General features: G+C 34.8%; 1 protein-coding gene across 15 annotated transcripts in view; it reads left to right on the top strand.

The window, feature by feature from the left end:
• The window catches only part of magi1b (membrane associated guanylate kinase, WW and PDZ domain containing 1b), a 135642-nt gene that overhangs the window by 41648 nt on the left and 73659 nt on the right, over nucleotides 1-20335 (top strand). For all 15 annotated transcript variants that reach the window (XM_079857557.1, XM_079857552.1, XM_079857565.1 and 12 more), the window contains exon 2: nucleotides 19135-19251. In XM_079857557.1, coding sequence (XP_079713683.1) covers nucleotides 19135-19251 — 117 coding nt within the window. The remainder of the gene's footprint in view (nucleotides 1-19134; nucleotides 19252-20335) is intronic.

Consider the following 20335-nt stretch of genomic DNA (forward strand, 5'->3'; position numbering starts at 1 on the left):
ATTTTAAAACGAAAACGCCATTTTCAAATGTATGCTAATTAGTATTGATGTAGCCTCAGAGCGGACAGAAGGCGAAAACGTAGAGGGAAAAAAAAAGTGTTTTCAAATGTGTCTGGATTAGTGTCGATGTTGCCTAAAATACCTTTTAAATCCCAAAACAGCTCCCAAAATTGATTCCTAAGCATTTGTGTTGGAAGCCTTGTATAAAGTTCTGCTATTTGGCACTGGTTGGGCATTGTGTGGTGGTGGTCCGGGGTGGGGGCGAATTGACGAAATAGTCCTTTTTATTTGACTGATTCAGCACATTGCACGCCTGTGCACATCTGGAGAAAGGGGAGGGGAGGTCTACCTTCTTGTATTCCCTTTTTGGCATCTGGGAAACGCAGTCACTTTGGAAGTACTTGGATGTGTTTAGTGTGTGAGCCTCTGAGAAATGCTGATCTGCTGTGACATGTTAACATAGCATGTGATCACACATGGCGTACGCAAGTACGTGTCAGAGAGTCTGCAGGAGGTAAAGTAGTAAGCGACGGTTTAAGATTCAGCGTCTTAATGTGGCGTAAAGCACTTCTGCTAAAGAGCTTACAGCTTAGTTAGGATCTCATCTTTATCTGCAGAGAGAGAGAAAGAAGAGGCATTAAAGTGAGGGATGGTTGTAGCTCTTCTCTAGAGGAAGGGAGGGATCTGGTGTTCTTATGTTGCCATGATGTTACCGTGGGACTACAGTCATTTACTGTTATGAAACTGTTTCTGAGGGTTAAGGCCTTATGCATATCTACAGCAATATGTCTGATCACAAATTTATATAAACTATACCGTTCAAAAGTTTGTGTTCGGTATGTTGTCTTTTACGTTTTTGAAAGAAGTCTCTTATGCTCACCAAGCCGTTTATTTGATCAGAGAGACAGTAAAAATAGTACAATTTTTGAAACATCGCAATTTAAAATAATTTTTACATGTATTTTAAAATTTATTAAAATTTATTTAAAATTTATAAGTTGTGCTGCTTAATATTTGGTTGGAAACCGTAATGTTCGATTGCTTTAAACATTAATAGCAGACTTTTCTCCTGAGCAAGGATGATTTGAGGCTTCATTTATGCGTATAGAACATACAGGACAATATCTCACATTTAAAGGAGAACTCCGGTCAATTTTAACATTGAGCTCATTTTTTTGTAAATTTGGAGTGCTGTCAGTACAGAGATAAACGACAAAAATCGGTGTTGCCTACACCGTGTTATCCTCTTTTTAAAATTTGCACCCTGTTGACTTCAATGGGGCAAGTTTTAAACCTGCTTTTAGCCTCTTAACATCCTTGATGTGTCATTACAAGTGCACAGCCAATGTGAGTGATTCCTTCAGAGTGAACACGGGTGAATCTGACTGCAGTAGATGTGAAAGATATTAATAAAAATGATGTTAATTCGGCCAGCGCTCATACCTGTATTTACATCCTGTTTTCGGTCGAAGTCCACAGTAGTCGATTGTCGAGTTCACGCGCGTGATCATAGGTACTAAACCTATGCGCGTGAACTCGACAATCGACTACTTTGGACTACTTTTAGGCTAAAAGCAGGTTTAAAACTTGCAAATTTTAAAAAGAGAATAACACGGTGTAGGCAACACCGTTTTTTGTCGTTGTTCTCTGTACTGACAGCACTCCAAATTTACAAAAAAATGAGCTCAATGTCAAAATTGACTGGAGTTCTCCTTTAAGGTTATGGGTTTATTCTCTGACCCTAAATAAACAGAAGAAATAGTTCTTGCAAAAACGGTTCATCAAACACATGTGTTTATTAATGCTATTCTGCTCTTTATTGTGACCATCTTTTTCCACTGTTTCCTGTAGAAAGCTGTGTTCATTTGAATGTTTAGTCTTTTTTCCATTATCCAATGTGTGGAGGCTCAGACTGTTTTGTGGCTGCAGGGCTAAAGGCATGGAGGGCAGGATGGAGGAGTGACTGAAAAGGTTTTGTTAGCATGTGGGAGGGACGGTGGAGCGTGGGGCTGAGTCTGGATGTTCTGGAGCGCTGCCAGGTGGAGTTGTTGGATAATTGCATCATTATCTCTGGTTCTCTGTGCATGAGCTCCTTCATCTCATTAGACGGCAGTAAAGTGGCTATACAATGGCCCCACCACATGCTTCCATGACAAAGCTTGTGCTCTTTAGCACTATTAGCTGCGGTATGAAATTAATCATGGATTTATTTGTGTTCCGTACACGTGTTGCCTTTCAGCTGAAGTGTAATCTAACATCACATCAGTGTTGCAATTACAGGTGGGGGAAATTATTACTGTTCTGTGTAAATATAAACATGGCCTTTTTTTTTTTTTTTTTTACAAAAAAGGTAAAGTTCAGGGTTCACTATACTTGTTAAAATAATGTTTTTGCTTTGCTTTGCTTTGTTTAGTTTGTGTGTTCTGTTTTGTTTTATGTTGTTGTGTTTTTTGTTTTTATTTTACTTTATTTTGTTTAGTTGTTTTAGTAAATTTAGTTTTTTGTTTAGCTTTTTGTGTTTTTAATTTAATTTAAATTCTGTTTTGTTTTCTGTTGTTGTGTTTTTTGCTTTCTGTTTTTATTTTTTTTAAATATTTAGTTTTTCTTTGTTTTGTTAAATTAAATTAAATTTATGTTTTCTGTTGTTGTGTTTTTTTGTTTTCTGATTTTTAAAAAAAATTATTTAATTTTGTTTTAAAATATTTAGTTTTTCTTTGTTTTGTTCAATTTTATTACATTTAATATAATTTAATATAATTTCCCACATGCTACTTGCGTTTTGATGTTACAAGAGCCCCTTTCACACAGAGATTCCGGAAAATACACGGATTAGTCCCGGGATTTGTCCTGGGATCGTTTGATTTTGGTTAATTCACACTGCCGGTGATTTTCTGGAATCTGTGAGTGCGTTCACACACATCTCGTAAAGATCCCCGTAAAGACACGTGGCATTGGGTGGCCATTTCCATAACACCAAAAAGGAGGACACTTTGCGGCATTTAGTGAGGCAAGAATAATTGCATAGGACTCTGGTCGCAACTACAATACAATTTTGTCCATCATATCAATGGTATCATGAGACAGTGATTCTGAAATAGCCTACTCTATTCATTGCCAGACAATTTGATCTACGATATATCTTGATGTAGACCTATGTGTAACAGAAGAGGCAAAAAAGTGTTTGTTCACAGTATTTGTATTTATTCAAGACATTGTGATGTCTGTTTCAAAAACTGACCTTGCTGGTCTTGCAAAGTGCACAGTGCCTGAAAACATAACATTTCTGGACTTCTGAAAATAACAGAAATGCATAAATAAACAAATAATGAATGCGAAAAATAAATAAATACACATTTCAGTTCTTAACAAAGAAGTTCACCCTCTGGAGCAGCTCAGGCGACAACAGCACCTCTAGGGTCATCATGGCCTAATTCGTGCTCTTTTGTCCATTCCGGATTAAATGAGGTCTGACGTTTCGGCATGTTAACGTTACGTTATGATATGACGTAGCCAGCCAGTGGACTCCACGTCGTGGAGGCTTGTTTACGTTTTTAACCAATGATATATCAGATATTTATTTGACGCCGCTTTCAGCCAATCATCGAAAGCGTGGCTCGTTCCCCATATGCTGTAGTATAGGTTGTAGAAAGGCCTGTGCATCATCATCACTACGACACACCCCTTACAGCATTGGTCCTGGCTTTTGTTAACACAGGGCGTGTTCCGGGACTGATCCCGGCAATGTTACTAGGTCCCCATCCCGGCATCGATCCCGGCATCAATCCCGGGACGTGTTTGCGTTCACACAGAAGGCGCTCTAGCAATTTTACGGCAATTTCCTGGGATGAAAATTGGGATGAAAATTCACAACGCGCTGTGTGAAAGGAGCTTATAGTGTGTGTTGATATCTCAGAGTGAGAAGGGCATAATAAAGTGCTGAAGATTAACGAGTATCAATGAAGCCTTTAGATTTAAATTCCAATCTCTATTGGTTCATTATGTTCGGGCCCCTCTCTATGCAAACCAGTGCAGAAAGGTCACTGATTGGTTTTGCCTAGTGAAATATGGGCTGCGCTGGCTGGATCACCTCCCACTCAGTGCTTCATTTCCATAGCACTCCCTGAACATGTGCATATTGTTTAGGACAGGTGGGGAAGAGGAAGTGATATTTTCCAGAGAAGAAAAGATAAAACGACGAGGCTCTTGTAATGAGGGGAGATGGGACTGAAATGGAAATGATGTTGTGAGGAACCTATTGTTGCGGGTCCTGGTTTCATAAAGAGGTTGATGACATGTAGCATGAAAGCGTTTAGTCACAGTGCAGTGGAAGGAAGGAATGAAGGAGCCGGCACTGCAGAAAGCTGTCACTATACCAGCTTCATGATTAATTCCCTCACAGTACAAGAGAGTCTGCAGCCACTACAGCATAGATAATCCTGTAAACGTCTGCTTTTACTTGTACTGTTTTAGAGAATTCGTATAAACTTTTTAAAATATGTCCTGATGTTGGATATGAAAAAGAACTATTAACTCCAAATGCAGTGTCTGATGTGACGCAGGTGATCAGCGCAGTCATGCATCAGGCCTTTGTTTGTATCAGTGCGGGTTGGTCGGCCTGACAGATTGCGAAGCCCCTCGGGGTGTACATTTACAGACTCTGCACATATGGGCGCTTGATATTTTAAGCATGAAAATTTAGGAACAATATAAATCTGGAAGGCTAGACATTAAAATTGCATGTGCTTCACATTCCCTTGGCTACTCAATGAGTATGTTTTGAATGTTTTTGTATTCTAACCAAATTGTAGCTGTTGTTTTTTTCTAGGGTAACCTTGAATCTGTTTTTATGGAACAATGATGCAATGCTGTTTTTTGGTCTGATCTTTTAATTTATTCAAAAATACATTACAAATGCAATACATACTTAGATGAACACAAATCTTTAGTGATGTGCATGTCTCTTAAAATATCAGATCATTTGACTTTTTATGACAAGGCAAGGTTAGTTCATTTATTAATAATTCATGATGTTTTTAAAAAAAATACTTGGGGTCAGTAAGATTTTTATAATGTTTTTGAAAGAGCTCTCTTATGCTCAGCAAGGCTGCATGTATTTCATTAAAAATACAGTCAAATCAATAATATTGTGAAATATTATTGTAATTTGCAGTAACTGTTTTTTGTTTTAATATATTTTCAAATTTATTCATGCAGTGGCGAAGCTGAATTTTCAGAAGCCATTTTTGATGCATAGAAAGTTAAATAGAACAGCATTTATTTGGAATAGAAATATTTTGTTACAGTATAAACGTCTTTACTGTCACTTATGATACATTTAATTTATCCTTGCTGAATGAAAGTATTCATTTCTTTCAATAAAGTCCTTAAAAAAAACAACAACTTTGAACAGTAGTGTACTCAAAAATATAAGTGATTAAGATGTGTACACTAACATGTATTCAAGGTATAAGGAAAAACAAATTAATAGTTTTTTTTATTTGTTTACACCACACAACATTATTATTTTAAAATGTATTCTTTTTCATTATTAATACAATTAGATTTGAGCTTTTCCTGAAAATAGTATGAACATTTTTCAAACCTAAAATCTTAATTGTGGACGCTCTTGTATTTTTATAATATATTTTTAGACTGTTTACAACTTTTATTCATGTATGATATGTTACAGTATGCATGTAAAAAGCACTTTATAAGAGCTACCATATTCAAACACACATTAATGTGCCACAGTTCAAGAGAGGCTTAAGACTAGATTTTATACTGATCTAGGATTTGAAGCTCTCTTTTATAGCTCATGCGATTTGGGTTAAATTTGCTTTTGGGATAATTCTGTTTGTTTATGGAGTCATTTATTTAATTTAAAATTCATTTTGCAGAACAACAAAACTTAATTTTATGGTATAAAAGTTGTGTATGGTCTAGTTAGTATGCTGTGTAAATCACCACAGTATGCACTGTTGGATCAAAGCTGCATTTGGGACACTGTTAGATTAGTGTGCCAAAGACTTGTTTGGGAAGGTGCCTAAGCCTGTGTTTATGATGTACATGTATGTATGCAATCAGTCTCTCTCTCTCTCTCTCTCTCTCTCTCTCTCTCTCTCTCTCTCTCTCCCTGAGTGTAGATGAATGTAGTAGACCGGGGCAGTTGAGTGAGTGCGCTTCTGCTGCTAAATATAGATGGAGTCAGTGTGGCGTGTGGAGGGAGGCCCTGATGTGGATAACTTCACCTTGCCTGCCTCTCTGACGTTTGTAACATCCTGCTGGCCTGTGACTCAGCATCACCGCTGCAGAAACTAGGCCATGGCCATCTGCTCAAGGGTCAACGCCAACCCGAGGATGAGAGAATGACAGGAAAAGAGTAGGATGGAGAGAGGAAAAGTCTGGATGTTGAATAAGAGTGATAGTAAAAGGTTGTGGGAGTGAAATGCCAGCATTAAATTATTGTAGCACGGTTAGGGGGAGCCGTAGGGAATGACAACAGTGAGGGTAAAATAAAGTGTTGGGATGAATTAGCTGGTGTCCAGTGTGTGTGTGTTTCACTCACAGGTTATGGTTTATTCTCTTTCCACTGTACAAAGCCTGAAAATGACTTTTGTGCAACATTCCATCTGGAGTTCATTTTTAAATAAATGACCCTTTAAAGGTATAGCGGAGGATTTTCTTTTTCCGGGTGGATCATCAAGACTATTGGTCCTCCTAAGTGTCAATCATTCTGGTGATATGTTTACTTAAGGCCGTCGTACGTGCTCGTGCACACGATTCACACGATGGCGTGCGCTCAAAACACAGGTTGGGCTTCCCACTGATGCCTCAGTCGCGAAGTTTCTTGACAGGTAAAGTTTGGCATGCTATTTGGAGAAATCCATTTAAAATCACTGCTAGTAAAAGTTAATGTAAGCTATGATTAGCTCGTGCACACGTTTAATAGGCGTTCCCTCTCGGGAGCAGGTAGAGTGTTGCACATGAGCATTTTTTCAAAAAGTGGAGAGGGCGGTTCTTTTCTAAAATTCGGGAAAATCCTCCGCTATACCTTTAAGATGGCCCTTCATTATCATTTACTGATAATGGCCATTAAAGTTTTAATTTGATTACATATTAAAAAGCTTTGTCATTCTTTTAGTTAAAAAAAAAATGCTAGCTTAGTATATACCTTATGTAAATGTTCAATTATGCATTTTTTTATACTATATTTATTTTATTGTCTGGCATTTCATACAGCTCCCCCTGGGGTCCTATAGGTGGAATCAACTCGAACAGCTGGACAAAATTGTTCATTGATGATAATTCCATCTAAGTTCCATGCCATTTTAATTTATTTTTATCTACATTATTCAGCGGGCAAAAGCATCCCTTTTTTATTTTATGTGTTATTTTATACATTTATTTTGATTTTATTTGGTTTTCAATTTTTTTTTTTTTTTTTTTTTTTTTTTCAGGTGTTGTAGACCTCTTTGTATTGAACACAGATTATTTATATATTCTATTCTAATTATCGGTAAATGCTTTAACTGAATTTAAATTGACCATTGTATGTATATTATTCTCAGAGGAGAATACATTAACTAGCCCTCTTAATAAATAAATTTGCCATTTCAACTTTGGACCATATTCACACACGCCCCCTAGTGACAATCTTGGAAAGATCTAAGATGGTGTCTGTGGTCTTGGCTCAGCTGGCTGCTGTTTGCTTAGTCACAGAGCTGTTCTCCTTGAGGGCTCCGAGAGGACGCCACGTGCTTTTAGTTATTTTGTTGCATCAGCAAAATGAAAAATCATTGTGTCTGAGTGAGAGCGAGACAGGTTGGTAGTGTTCTTGTTATCATGGCTGGCGTGGTGCCTCACCCCTGAAGTCTGTGTTGGTTGCGTGGAGGGGTGCCATATTGATTTATGAGTGCGCCCTGCTGCTGTTGTCCCGGCGTGGGGTGAGAGTGAGTTATATCACAGAGGCTTTAATCAAACCCAGTCGTGCGGCGACACCCAAACTGAGAGACACGGTGTGACGGAGGGTATAAGAAAGTGAGACATGCATCAATATGATTTAAAAAAGGAAGACAAGGACACAAGAATAGATCGAGGGAACAATTAAAAAGAGGAGAAAGAAAGATGGCATGGGAGTTCAGAGGAAGGAAGGAGAGTGGCAGGAAGCAGGAGAGTGAGGAATTGGCCCTCAGCAGTGCAAACACAACACAATTTTATCAGAAATGGGGCCTGAAGTTTCTGTATAGCGGTATGTTAAAGTCCAGTAATTCTTTGTGCCATAGTTTGGCTGAAGCCTTTGGGTAGAGAAGGTGCAAAAAGTGTAGTCTCCTAAAGTCGCGTTTAAAATGTGTGACAGGAGCTCATTTAAATGGTAAATATCTTTCCATCCATCCATCCATCCATCCTTGTTTTCCATCTACCTACCTGTCTATCATTTTTCTGACATTTGTATCAGAATTTACTGGAAAGAGAATTTGGGTTAAAGAAGTTCTCAGATGGGCACATTTACTGTAAAATACAACCCAGGTCAATCCATTTCCATCTACTTATCCTGCCTCTCTTATAAATCTCCTTTTGTAATGTCCTGAAAGAGTCAGACTCCTGTAGACTTAAAGCACATGTAAGGTTTGCCCTAATGAGGAAATATTTTGTCGGCAGTCAAACAATGATGCTAAGCTGCTTCAACAACCGTTCCCATCAAGCATAGAATGCAAGCTAGCAGTGTTAATAGACTGTGCTAATTAATTGTGTTACTTCGCACCGGGTGTTCAGAGTCTTAATGCTTTTCTCTTAATCCTATCAGAAGGGTCTGATTTGTTTGGTGGCGTGAAAGTTTAATTTGGTTGTCTGACGCTTGACTGGATTGAATACGAAAAAAAAAAAAAAAAAAAAAAAAAAAAAAAAAAAAAAAATATATATATATATATATATATATATATATATATATATATATATGTATGTATATATGTATATATGTGTATATATATATATATATATGTATATATATATATATATATATATATATATATATGTATATATATATGTATGTATATATGTATGTATATGTAAATTATTGTATATATATATATATATATATATATATATATGTATGTATATGTAAATTATTGTATAATTTATCCCATTTAAATGTAGATAACTGAGTAATAACTTGAGCTAAGCTATGTTATAAAGGGCTGAGGTAATTTATTGCCAAAATGCAATAAGTAATTTAATTCATATTAAAGGTTAACCAAAGAAATAAAAATCTATAACCTATTTGCCATCATTATTTTAATATTAATTTCAATTTCGGATGATGTTTTTTGCTATTACATTGCAATGTAAAGAAGAGTGACAAAATTATTGAGATTATTTGAGACTGAAAAATGTACAAAAATAGTATGCATACTTGGTATTCTTGTCATTCCATTTACTATAGCACCTTTTTTTATTGCTACTGAAGACTGACCACTTCAAGGGTAAAACATTTATATAAAGTGTTATGATCTTTGACTTTCATTTCTTTGGATTTGCGCCATTCAGCACCTGCTGCAGAAACTCAGACTCTCAGTGCTTTCTGGACAATGAAAGACTCGCATAAAGAAGTATTATCAGCCATATCAAACTTATGTTACGTGAACGTCTTGTTTTTTTTCTCTTCTGTCGTGCATGCTGCGGTAACACACATCGCCTTTCATAAGTTTGGGCATCTTATGCTCACCATGGCTGCATTTGTTAAATCAAAAATGTGTAAAGACTGTGAAATATTATTTCAATTTAAAACAACTGTTTTCTGTTTTAATATGTATATTTTTATAGGCAAAGCTGAATTTTCAGCATCATTACTCCAGTCTTCAGTGTCACATGATCCTTCAGAAATCATTTTAAAATGATGATTTGGCATAATATTTCTTCTTATTATCAATGCTGTGTAAAGAGTTGTGCTGCTTGATATTTTTCTGGAAACTGTAATACATTATACATATCTTAACTGTCACTTTTGCTCAATTTAATGCATCCTTGCTGAATAAAAGTATTAATTTCATTTTTTTTTTCATCTTAATACTTAAACTTTTGAAATGTAGTGGATATAAACTTGTAATGAGCTGTAATGAGTTCAGTGCTTCTGTGTGATGTTAATGCATTTACATTCCCATTCACACTCTCACCCAAACACACTGATAACCCCAACAGTAGTCAGACACAACCATAAAGGCCAGTCAAGTTAAAAAGCCTGTCTGATGCGATGCCTGCAGTCAGAGAGGACTAATATAAATGACAGCTCTATCTGATCAACACTGCATGTCTGAGATGAATCATTGGAGGCATATTTTCTGCCCAGAGTGCTGGGAATCAATAAAAGCAATCTGGAATGTGGTAAACAATTTCACTTGCTACTTGAAAGAGATGCGGCTGTAAAGTGTCCCTGTCTTTTTTTCTTTTTTATTTTTTATCTCATATGGTCATTTAAAATCCTCCGGATGAATGGCGATAGGCTGTGATTGTCATAAATTATAGCGCAAAGCAGTGTGTTCCTCCTCATAAATGTGAGGTTAGTGTGACAATGTGACTGCACTTATTAAATATACTGCTACATAAACACATTAAAGGATTCTTTCTTTCGTTTTTTTTCAATAATTAACGTAAAAAAAAAAGGCTATTTTCTTCTTCCAAGTTTGGTATGTCTGGACAATAAGTAATTGCAATAATAGTGATGTTTAACCCAAAAATTCAAATTCTGTACCAAATTTACCATGTCTTTAATATGAATTGTAATATTGTAATATTGTAATATATATATATATATATATATATATATATATATATATATATATATATATATATATATATATATATATATATATATATATATATATATTATATATATATATATATATATATATATATATATATATATATTTATATATTTATGAAGTATAATTGGGGTTATTTTGCTCATATATCAAGGGCGTTCTCAGGGTACAATGTCTGAATCTGGAATGAATCATAGAGCTCATAATTTGCTATGTTTATTTTTTTGGCTTTTAAGCTGTATGTGGCACCAAAAAGCTGAATGGTAAACCAAAGTTTACCTATCTGTTATTGTGTGTGCTTGTTACCATTAACCACCAGTAGGGGGCGGCACACTTAAACGTCAAGGCTGGATGAGTGCTGCTCTGACCAGCGTTGCCATGGTGACACGGCCCAGTGTGATGCAGGCCAGGCGTGATGGAGGGAAACAGAGAGGGCAGTGTAGAGCTGAGAAAGAAACGAGAGCAGAATACCAAACACACGCCTGTTTACAGACCTCATACCTGTTTTTCCACACAGAATCTTAGAGCAGCAGCACACTCTCTGGTTGTGTTTGTCCCACTGTATTCGTATGTAATCACCACTGTGTTTTGAACCTGTGAGACTGCATATTGTTTGCAATTACTCAGATTTATGAATATAATGCTTATAACCATACTTTTAATAGTTTAGATTTGTGTTGAGTGTGAGTGGTGGGCTGAGGGTGTCAGCAGATTGATCTTGTATGGGGATGGATGTCTAATAAGAGTAGACTCATTAGATGACACTTTCAGGCCTATGGTGTGACCGCAGGGTGCCTTTGAGCATGTTTTTAAATGATGGTTAACTATGATCATGTCTCCTCTACTGTGTGGTTTGAACATATATATATATATATATATATATATGTATATGTATACATATGTATGTATGGATGTATGTGTATGTATATGTATATGTATGTATATGTATATATAATATAATATAATATAATATAATATAATATAATATAATATAATATAATATTTATATATATATATATATAATATAATATAATGTATGTATGTATGCATGTATGTATATATACATGTATATAATATGTATATATATATGTATATAATATGTATATTTATATATGTATATATATATGTATATATATATATATGTATATGTATATAATATGTATATATATATATGTATATAATATGTATATATATATAATATGTATATAATATGTATATATATATATAATTATGTATATATATAATATGTATATATATATAATATGTATATATATGTGTGTATATATAATATGTATATATTATATGTTATATTAGGGTATACATGCATGTATATATTTAAGAAAAATTTGTTATTTATATATAAAATATTTATATATAATATAAATTATATATAATATAAATATATATACACAGTATATACATGCAAATATTTCTTAAATATATACATGCATGTGTGTGTATTTATATATAGAAAATAATTATACACCGTACACACACACATAATATGTAAATACAAACTTTTATTTTGGATGCGATTAATCGCGATTAATCGTTTGACAGCCCTAATATATACATTTACATATATACAATATATACATACACGTGTGTGTGTGTGTGTATATATATATATATATATATATATATATATATATATATATATATATTATATTAATATTAATTTATATGTAAAATTAATATTAATATTATTTATATATATATATATATATATATATATATATATTATATATATATATATATATTTTTTTTTTTTTTGTTTCGTTTCATTTTCGTTTCTCCTGCCCCGCCTCAGACTTGACGGCGCTCACACGGGTTGCCAGTTTGAGCACACGCAACAGGACAATGAAAATTGGCAACGTGCAGTATCACAGCCCAAAACAATAACAAACATTCCAGCCTGGAAACGCACATTTCAAAGTAAAATAACTGGCTGTAGAAGTGTTTTTCAGAGAAACAAGTATGTGAACTTAATATGTTTGCATATATTGAGGAAACATGCTATAGTATTTTTTTTTGCTTTAGAAGAGTTGAAAAAGTTACATACAGCACCTTTAAGTAATGATCCATGCTCCTTTACCCTGAAAACTGTTCAAAAGCAATTTTATATAAATTATAGATGTTTTATTGTTATTATTATGACAAATTCTTAAATATTACACACTGTTATATGTTTTGTTAGTATTTTATTATAATATACATAAAAAATACAACAACACATATTACAAAATGTTACTATAAACATTAAAAAAATATATAGTTGAGTTCTTGTGTTAAACAGAACACTGTTCATGTGGAATTGGAAGTTGGAACATGAATTTACACTGGACCAAAAATACTCAAGTGCCTTTAGACTTTCCTGGTTAGTCTGAGTGTGTCAGACACTTTCTACACTTATCTGTCAGGCAGCCGTTTTTTTTTTTTTTTTTTTTCCAAGAGCCTTTCTGAACAAAGTTCTATTTCCTGCTTTCATGCACAGGCAGAGGAAAACGTTCAGAAAATAGTTTGACTCCAAAGAAATTTGCAAATCTGACAGTTCTTTCATTTTCCATCTCCACAGCCAAGTGAGTAAAACAAGACTCTGTTCAGTTACTGGATTTCGTTTTTCAGAGAACTTAGGGGTGGCGTCAGCTGGCAGTGATGTTTCTGAGTGGCACCAGGTCCTGTATTCACGCGCATGCACACTCGCTCACTCTCTCTCTCTCTCATCTCGCTGTTTGTCTGATCCAGTAATCTCTTCTAAACACACTGTGGTTTAGTTTATTCTGATGGGCATTGAGATCCAGCAGGTAGCTGAAGATACACCCTGGCAACTGAGACAGTTGTATTACACACTTTCGTAAATGCAGATACACATAAATTCGATGGAATGAATCCAGCATGCTTTGGCTCTCTGTGTTAAGTGGGTGTTCGCATTGATATCAACACAAGCATTAATATACACAGACTTGTCTTTCCTTCTGAACTGCCAGCTCTTGGCCTGTGTTTGGAGAGTGGTTGAGTCAAATACAGACTGTTAAAAAAATAAAAATAAAGACAGTGCTGCTACTTGGTCATCTTCACACAAGGATTATGGACACACTAAGCAAGAAGAAACCAGTCAGCCTTGTAAGATAAGATGTGCACCATTTGGCTGTTGTATTTTCTGTCTAGAGGGCCTGCATAAATCAGCTGAGAGTCAGCGAAATGAAGCAGAACCGCCGTCCGCACAACAGATATCATACAGCAGTTTGAAAGCTGCAAGATGAATTAGGTGCTCCAAAAACTGATTCGCTTAATAAACAATAAATAATCCACTTAGAAAACATCGTTCATTCCTTTATGTTTAGGAGTCATTTTGTTGGCCCTTTTTTTTTTTTCGTTGATTTTGTGGTTCTTTCTGCTTTTTGTGTGTGAGTAATGTGGTTATTATTGGTTTTAAGATATGCTGCACTTCCCGTTTAAAAAATATGCTGTAATCATATTTTCTTCACAAAACACTTGTTTCCTCGAAAAGGTGCTTTTAGACCCATTCTTTGCCCTGCACTAAAGCCTTTTCCATATCACTCACAATGCACATAATAAGATTACGTCTTGTGTAATCTACTCACTGTCTGTAAAAAGTGCATGGGTCTGTGTAAAAACACACCCTAAACATTTCAGTACACTGCATTATTTTTTTTTTACCCCTTTTGTATTTACCAGACCAAATAACGGCACAGTAATTAAAGGAGGCGATATTCCAGATCAGGGGTCTTTAAAGAGAGTCGAGACAGTGGGCCTCCTCCTTCCTTATATCATGTTTTTGCTCTTTGGAACAGTTTGCTGATCTTTAACATTCCAATCATACCAAATTGACTTAGTGTTCTTCGAGTAGTGGTCAAAAATAAAAATTATTTCAATTAAATGAATGCACTATATTTTGATTTGATAATGTTTTTTCTTTAATATTTTGTATTTTTAGGGGATTTTATGGTACTACATTCTATTTATGCAGTAGTTATAATCCATTTATTCACTTTTTGAGCTGTCATAAATTTTGAGCAGTCTCATTTGAAAGACAACACTTGGCAGATTATTGCTGAAGTGAAAAAAGTTGAAAAAAGTGAACTTAAAATTTTTATATATATATTTCATCTAGTGGAACCTTTTGTACTGTGCCCAAACAAAATCTTACTAAAAGCTCATTTTTTGAGATACTAAGCTTAAATTTGGAACACAACTTTTATGGCTTTATGGTTTTCTCGCAGTTTAAGAGTAAAACATGTTTTGGAAATATAAATAAATAAATATATAAATATATAAATATATATTATATTATATTATATTATATTATATTATATTATATTATATTATATTATATTATATTATATTATATGATATTATATTATATTATATTTACATGTTTTGTTTTCCAAAACATGTAAATATATTTATATTATATTATATTATATTATATTATATTATATTATATTATATTATATTATATCATATTATATTATATTATATTATATTTACATGTTTTGTTTTCCAAAACATGTAAATATTTATTTATTTATTTATTTATTTATTTATTTATTTATTTATTCCAAAACATGTTTTACTCTTAAACTGCGAGAAAACCATAAAGCCATAAAAGTTGTGTTCCAAATTTAAGCTTAGTATCTCAAAAAGTGAGCTTTTAGTAAGATTTTGTTTGGGCACAGTACAAAAGGTTCCACTAGATGAAATTAGTTTCCCATTCATTTCCAATGCAGTCCTTTTTGACCGTGAGGAGTCAAAGGGTGACTCAATTTTTCAGGACCATTTAAGCTTTTCGAATCACGTCTATGATTTTTTAATTTGTGTGTGTGTTCACATAGCAAGTGCCAAAACCTTTACCAAGTTTCGTACCATTCCGATGAAGTAATAAAAAAAAAAAAGTAAAATTTTTTGGTCAAAAATAACAGAGGGTTAAAGTTAACGTTTTTTTCTTTATCTGAAGTTTTGTATTATGTAAAAATATATCTTTCATAATACATATTGTCTTTATTATTTAATATATTGAAACATTTATTTTATTCCTTATTTATTTCTCTATAGGAATGAATGCATGTTTAGCTGAGAAATATGTGCCTATTGTCATTTTTCTCTTTGAATAAAACATTTGTATGCATTTGTTATTCATCTCATTTTAGTTTTGACTAACATATTTATGGCGGCCCCTTTTCAATTGGAAAACCCCTGCTGTAGATTATAAACATGGGGATTGCGATAAAACTTTCACATACTTGTAAAATATTTTGTACTGATTAGTTGTGAATGTCCACTCAAACCAACAGATTTTACAACAAAATTACTGTCTTTATTAAAAATTCGTAAATTAAGCCAAGCCTTTGTTGTATTATCCTTCACATCTCTCTGTCTTCACATCTCAGTCCGTGTGTCCTGAAGCTCAGATCTCGTCAGGTTTAACGCTGTTTGGCCAGGAGTCCACTGTTGGCGTTGAGTCAGAGTAAGCAGCTAATTGGAATAAAGTGAGTTTGTGATGATGGATGGGGGGTGGGTGTGTAGTCTGGCTGCCGTAGGTTTGAGTAATGACTCACAACCTGTTGCAGGGATTAATTCACAGCGGTATGCCGTGGCGCTAACATCAACGCCAGACTGCACACACCAACTCAACAGGAAGTTTCACACTCGCATATAATTCCCGTTTTAGTTCTGAAAAAGCAGTCTAATGGGTTTCGCATCAAAATGTATTTTTAGACTTGGATGTGGCTAGATTAAGAAACGATCCTCCAGAGGTTCAATTAGAAGAGAAGAGCTCTTTTCTGACCTTCTAGTTTGCACATTGCCTGGCAGAGCTGTTTCTACAGATAATTGTACAGCCTGCTCAACACGGCAGCAATAACACGAGCTGTGTGCTAAAAGTACATTTTTACCTCACTGTGCATTTCAATTGAGAAACCAATGAGAAATGTTTGTGCATTTTACTGAACGATTTGTAGGCCACAATATTAAATACACTCAAAGCATTTCTGTGGCAATTAATTATTAAATATTCAATTATTGTAAAAGAAAACAATGCAGGGCAGGGATTTGGTTTTGTCTGTTGGTTGTTGATTGGATGGAGGCAGATCTAAATGCAAGCTTGCAGTCAATTGTAAGAAAGGGGCGGGGTTTAAATTGATAAAATGATTGGAGAAGTCCGGCACCAGAGAAAAAATATATTGTTTCATTGGAAGATCCAGTTATGACATTTTGAATGAAATATTATGTCAAAGTTAAAAAACGAAATGTATGCATGGATGAATCACTCACAATAAGATCAATGATAAGGCAAATTGATAAGGTGAATTTATATTTTTTAGCCATAATTCAATGCAGAAGTGCTGATGTGGTATCAGACTCCTCCAGTCTACACTTATCTTAGTCAGTGTGTTGTACAAAGGTAATCCCGTATTCCCGAAACACCCCACAGGAAGAACCGCATTGGAAATCACAGCGGTTTAGTGACTAGGCGATGATTCTGAACATGTGTTTAGCTTTACATTTAGAAATTAGTGTGAAAAATCTCCACATCTTGATCATGGTTTGTAGGTTTAACAAAATCGCAGAGTCTCTGTTTGTTCTTGGATGCAAAATGCTGTTCATGAGTATTTGCATCTTCTATGCACCCTCTATGAGCCCGGACTGGTGGACTATTACCAGACAGTCAATGCTTGTTTGTCACATAAGTTTGCATTCGAATGGAAACTACAAGGACAGAGGACGGCATTTAGGACTTGCAGCGCTTAGTATCACCATTGCAATCAATTATGTATGTTCATAAAGTTTAAAAATGCAGTTTCATTTGATCAACGACAGACTACAGAGCTGGCGAGAGAAAACTGAGAAACTGATTACATCATTAGGCCTTAATGAGACTATCCATTCAAAGAAATTCTCCAGAAATGCAATATTCCCATTAATCCGGTAAAGGGAAATCCCTGGAGTCACTTGTACATGTGAGAAATCGAGAGTTTGTCGGAAGGCAATGCCGGCGAGTGATCTGGCATTGGTGCGGGCACCCAGCGGACCCACATTAACACATAAACAGCTTTTGGCTATTGGCATCTCTTTGAAATGGTGCTGGGTAAGCGATCTGTGTCTTCTGAACAGATGGTGGAGCTGAGGGTGGGAAATGTTTCACATGGCCCACTCTATTGCTTGCACTGGGTTGAGGTGGCAGCCAGGTATCCCCATGAGTGTGAATGTAGGTGTGCTACTACGTGTTAATGTCTCACGGATTACAGATTCACACCCATGCTCTTCGATTAAAATGTTTACAAATGTTTGTTTTTTTTGTTACTAATTTATTATATTGAGAAACATAGTTACCAGACATACTTGATGCAAACATCCAACAACAATTGTAAACCATTATGGTGTATACACTACCAATCAAAAGTTTTTGAAAGAAGTTTCTTATGCTCACCAAGGCAATTATTTGATCAAAATACAGCAAAACAGTAATATCGTGAAATATTATTATCATTTAAAATAATCTTTCAATTATAATCTAAATTTTTTAATTTCTTTCTTTAATGTATTTTAAAATGTAATTTATTCCTGTGAATTTTCAGCATCATTACTCCAGTCTTCAGTGTCACATGATCCTTCAGAAATCATTCTAATAAGCTGATTTGGTGCTCAAGAAAAGTTTCTTATTATTATTATCAGTGTTTGTAAACTGCTTTTTTCAGGAATTTTTGATGAATGAAAAATTTAAAACAGCTTTTATTGGATTTCGATTTTTTTTTTAAGTCTTCACTGTCACTTTTGATCAATTTAATGCATCCTTACTGAATACAAGTATTTGTTTATTTTAAAACAATATTACTGACCCCAAACTTTTAACAGTAGTGTGTACAGTATATGCGCGCATTAGCATCTTATAGCCGTCCACTTCCTCCATTTTTGCTCTCAAAAACTTCCTAAACTCCTACTATTTGGGACCATTGACAAGTTACGAGTTTGTTTTACTGATGACCAATAATATTTTAATAGAAATCAGTCTTTTTTTGTGGAATTTCCCCTAAATACAATACAATACAATACAATAAATACAACAAACCTGTGTTCTGAGTGTTGTTAACGCAATACTATAGGAACGCTGATGAATCCTCTTTCGACAACAAATATGTACCTGCTACGATTATTTTAGACACTGTTAGCAGCATTAGCCACTAGCAGGAACTTTTATCCAGCGGTAGTGAGTCAGAAGCAAACTGCTCTACTACAGATTTCTTCTGAGTTTGCCTATGATTCAGCATCATTAACGTGTGTTTTCCCCTTTGTTTTGCAGGAAATAAACTCAATAAAGACCTGAAGCACTACCTGAGCCAGAGGTTTCCGAAATCCTCAGCCGACTACGAGCTTCAGCAAACCATACGAGACAACCTCTACCGCCATGCTGTGCCTTGTGAGTATTTTTTAAAAATTAAAAATTTTCCCTATCTTTCAAAAAACTCAACTTCAGTGGACAGTCTATTCTCTGTACTGTACCCTTCTATATGTTGCTCTATTTCTCTCTATTATATTATTTTGCTAAACATCATATGCAGAAGCTGTGCGCACAACAAAGTGATGGCTTGGACTGTTTGTACTGAGGCGGTGGAAATGAGGACGCTATCAATATTCACAGAAATCCTCCTTTCGATCGAGTAGGTGGCAGCCATGTTCTTGGAGAAGTGTGATGAAATAGTGTGTGTTTTTGTATTTGTGTAGAGGAAGAGAGTATTGGATACGTGCAGTCAAGTGGATGTGCTTCAGTTCTATAAAACAGATGTTTCTAGAAGTCCACATAGATTTTTCCCTTGTGCATGTCTATCTGTTTAAACTGGCAGAGATTTGAATGTATTTTAAACCAGTAAGGGCTGGTTCACACAGAATGCGTTTTGGCTTTGAAAAACCCGAGACACGGGCAGTGGAATGGGGGAAAAAAAACGCAAGGGCTCGTTAAAGTTGAACTGATTTTAACCTGAGCGCTGCGATTTTAGAATGACGTGACATGCGCGAGACGCTGCAAAAGATGCAAGACGCGAGCACAACAGTTATACACGTCCGTCTAGCGCGTTCACAAAGAAAAAGTAGTGCAATGGAAAAACGCGTTCTATGTGAACGGCCCCTAATACTGTATCTTCGTGCAATTTACACAATTTGTTGTACATGTATGTCTATATATACACTGAGTTTTTCATAAATACATGCTATGCTATCTGTTACATTTAAATGATTTGACACTAAAGCTCTGCTGAAAAACCTAGTAGCCTACCTAGACTGCAATTTAAGGAATCATAGATGACATTCTCATTAAAAAAACATTAAAGCTGTTCTAAAAAGTAGGCAGCAACATTGTTCTTTTGTTATTATCATATGTAAATCCCAGAATGCATTGCAAAGAAATACAATTCCAGAATGAATTGCAAGGAAAAAATTTAACATTTGATGTTACTATAGTACTTTACATTAACATCAGTTATTGCAGCAGCTAATATGAAATAACA

This window comes from Squalius cephalus, assembly GCF_949319135.1.
Source record: "Squalius cephalus genome assembly, chromosome: 22".
Lineage (NCBI taxonomy): Eukaryota > Metazoa > Chordata > Actinopteri > Cypriniformes > Leuciscidae > Squalius > Squalius cephalus.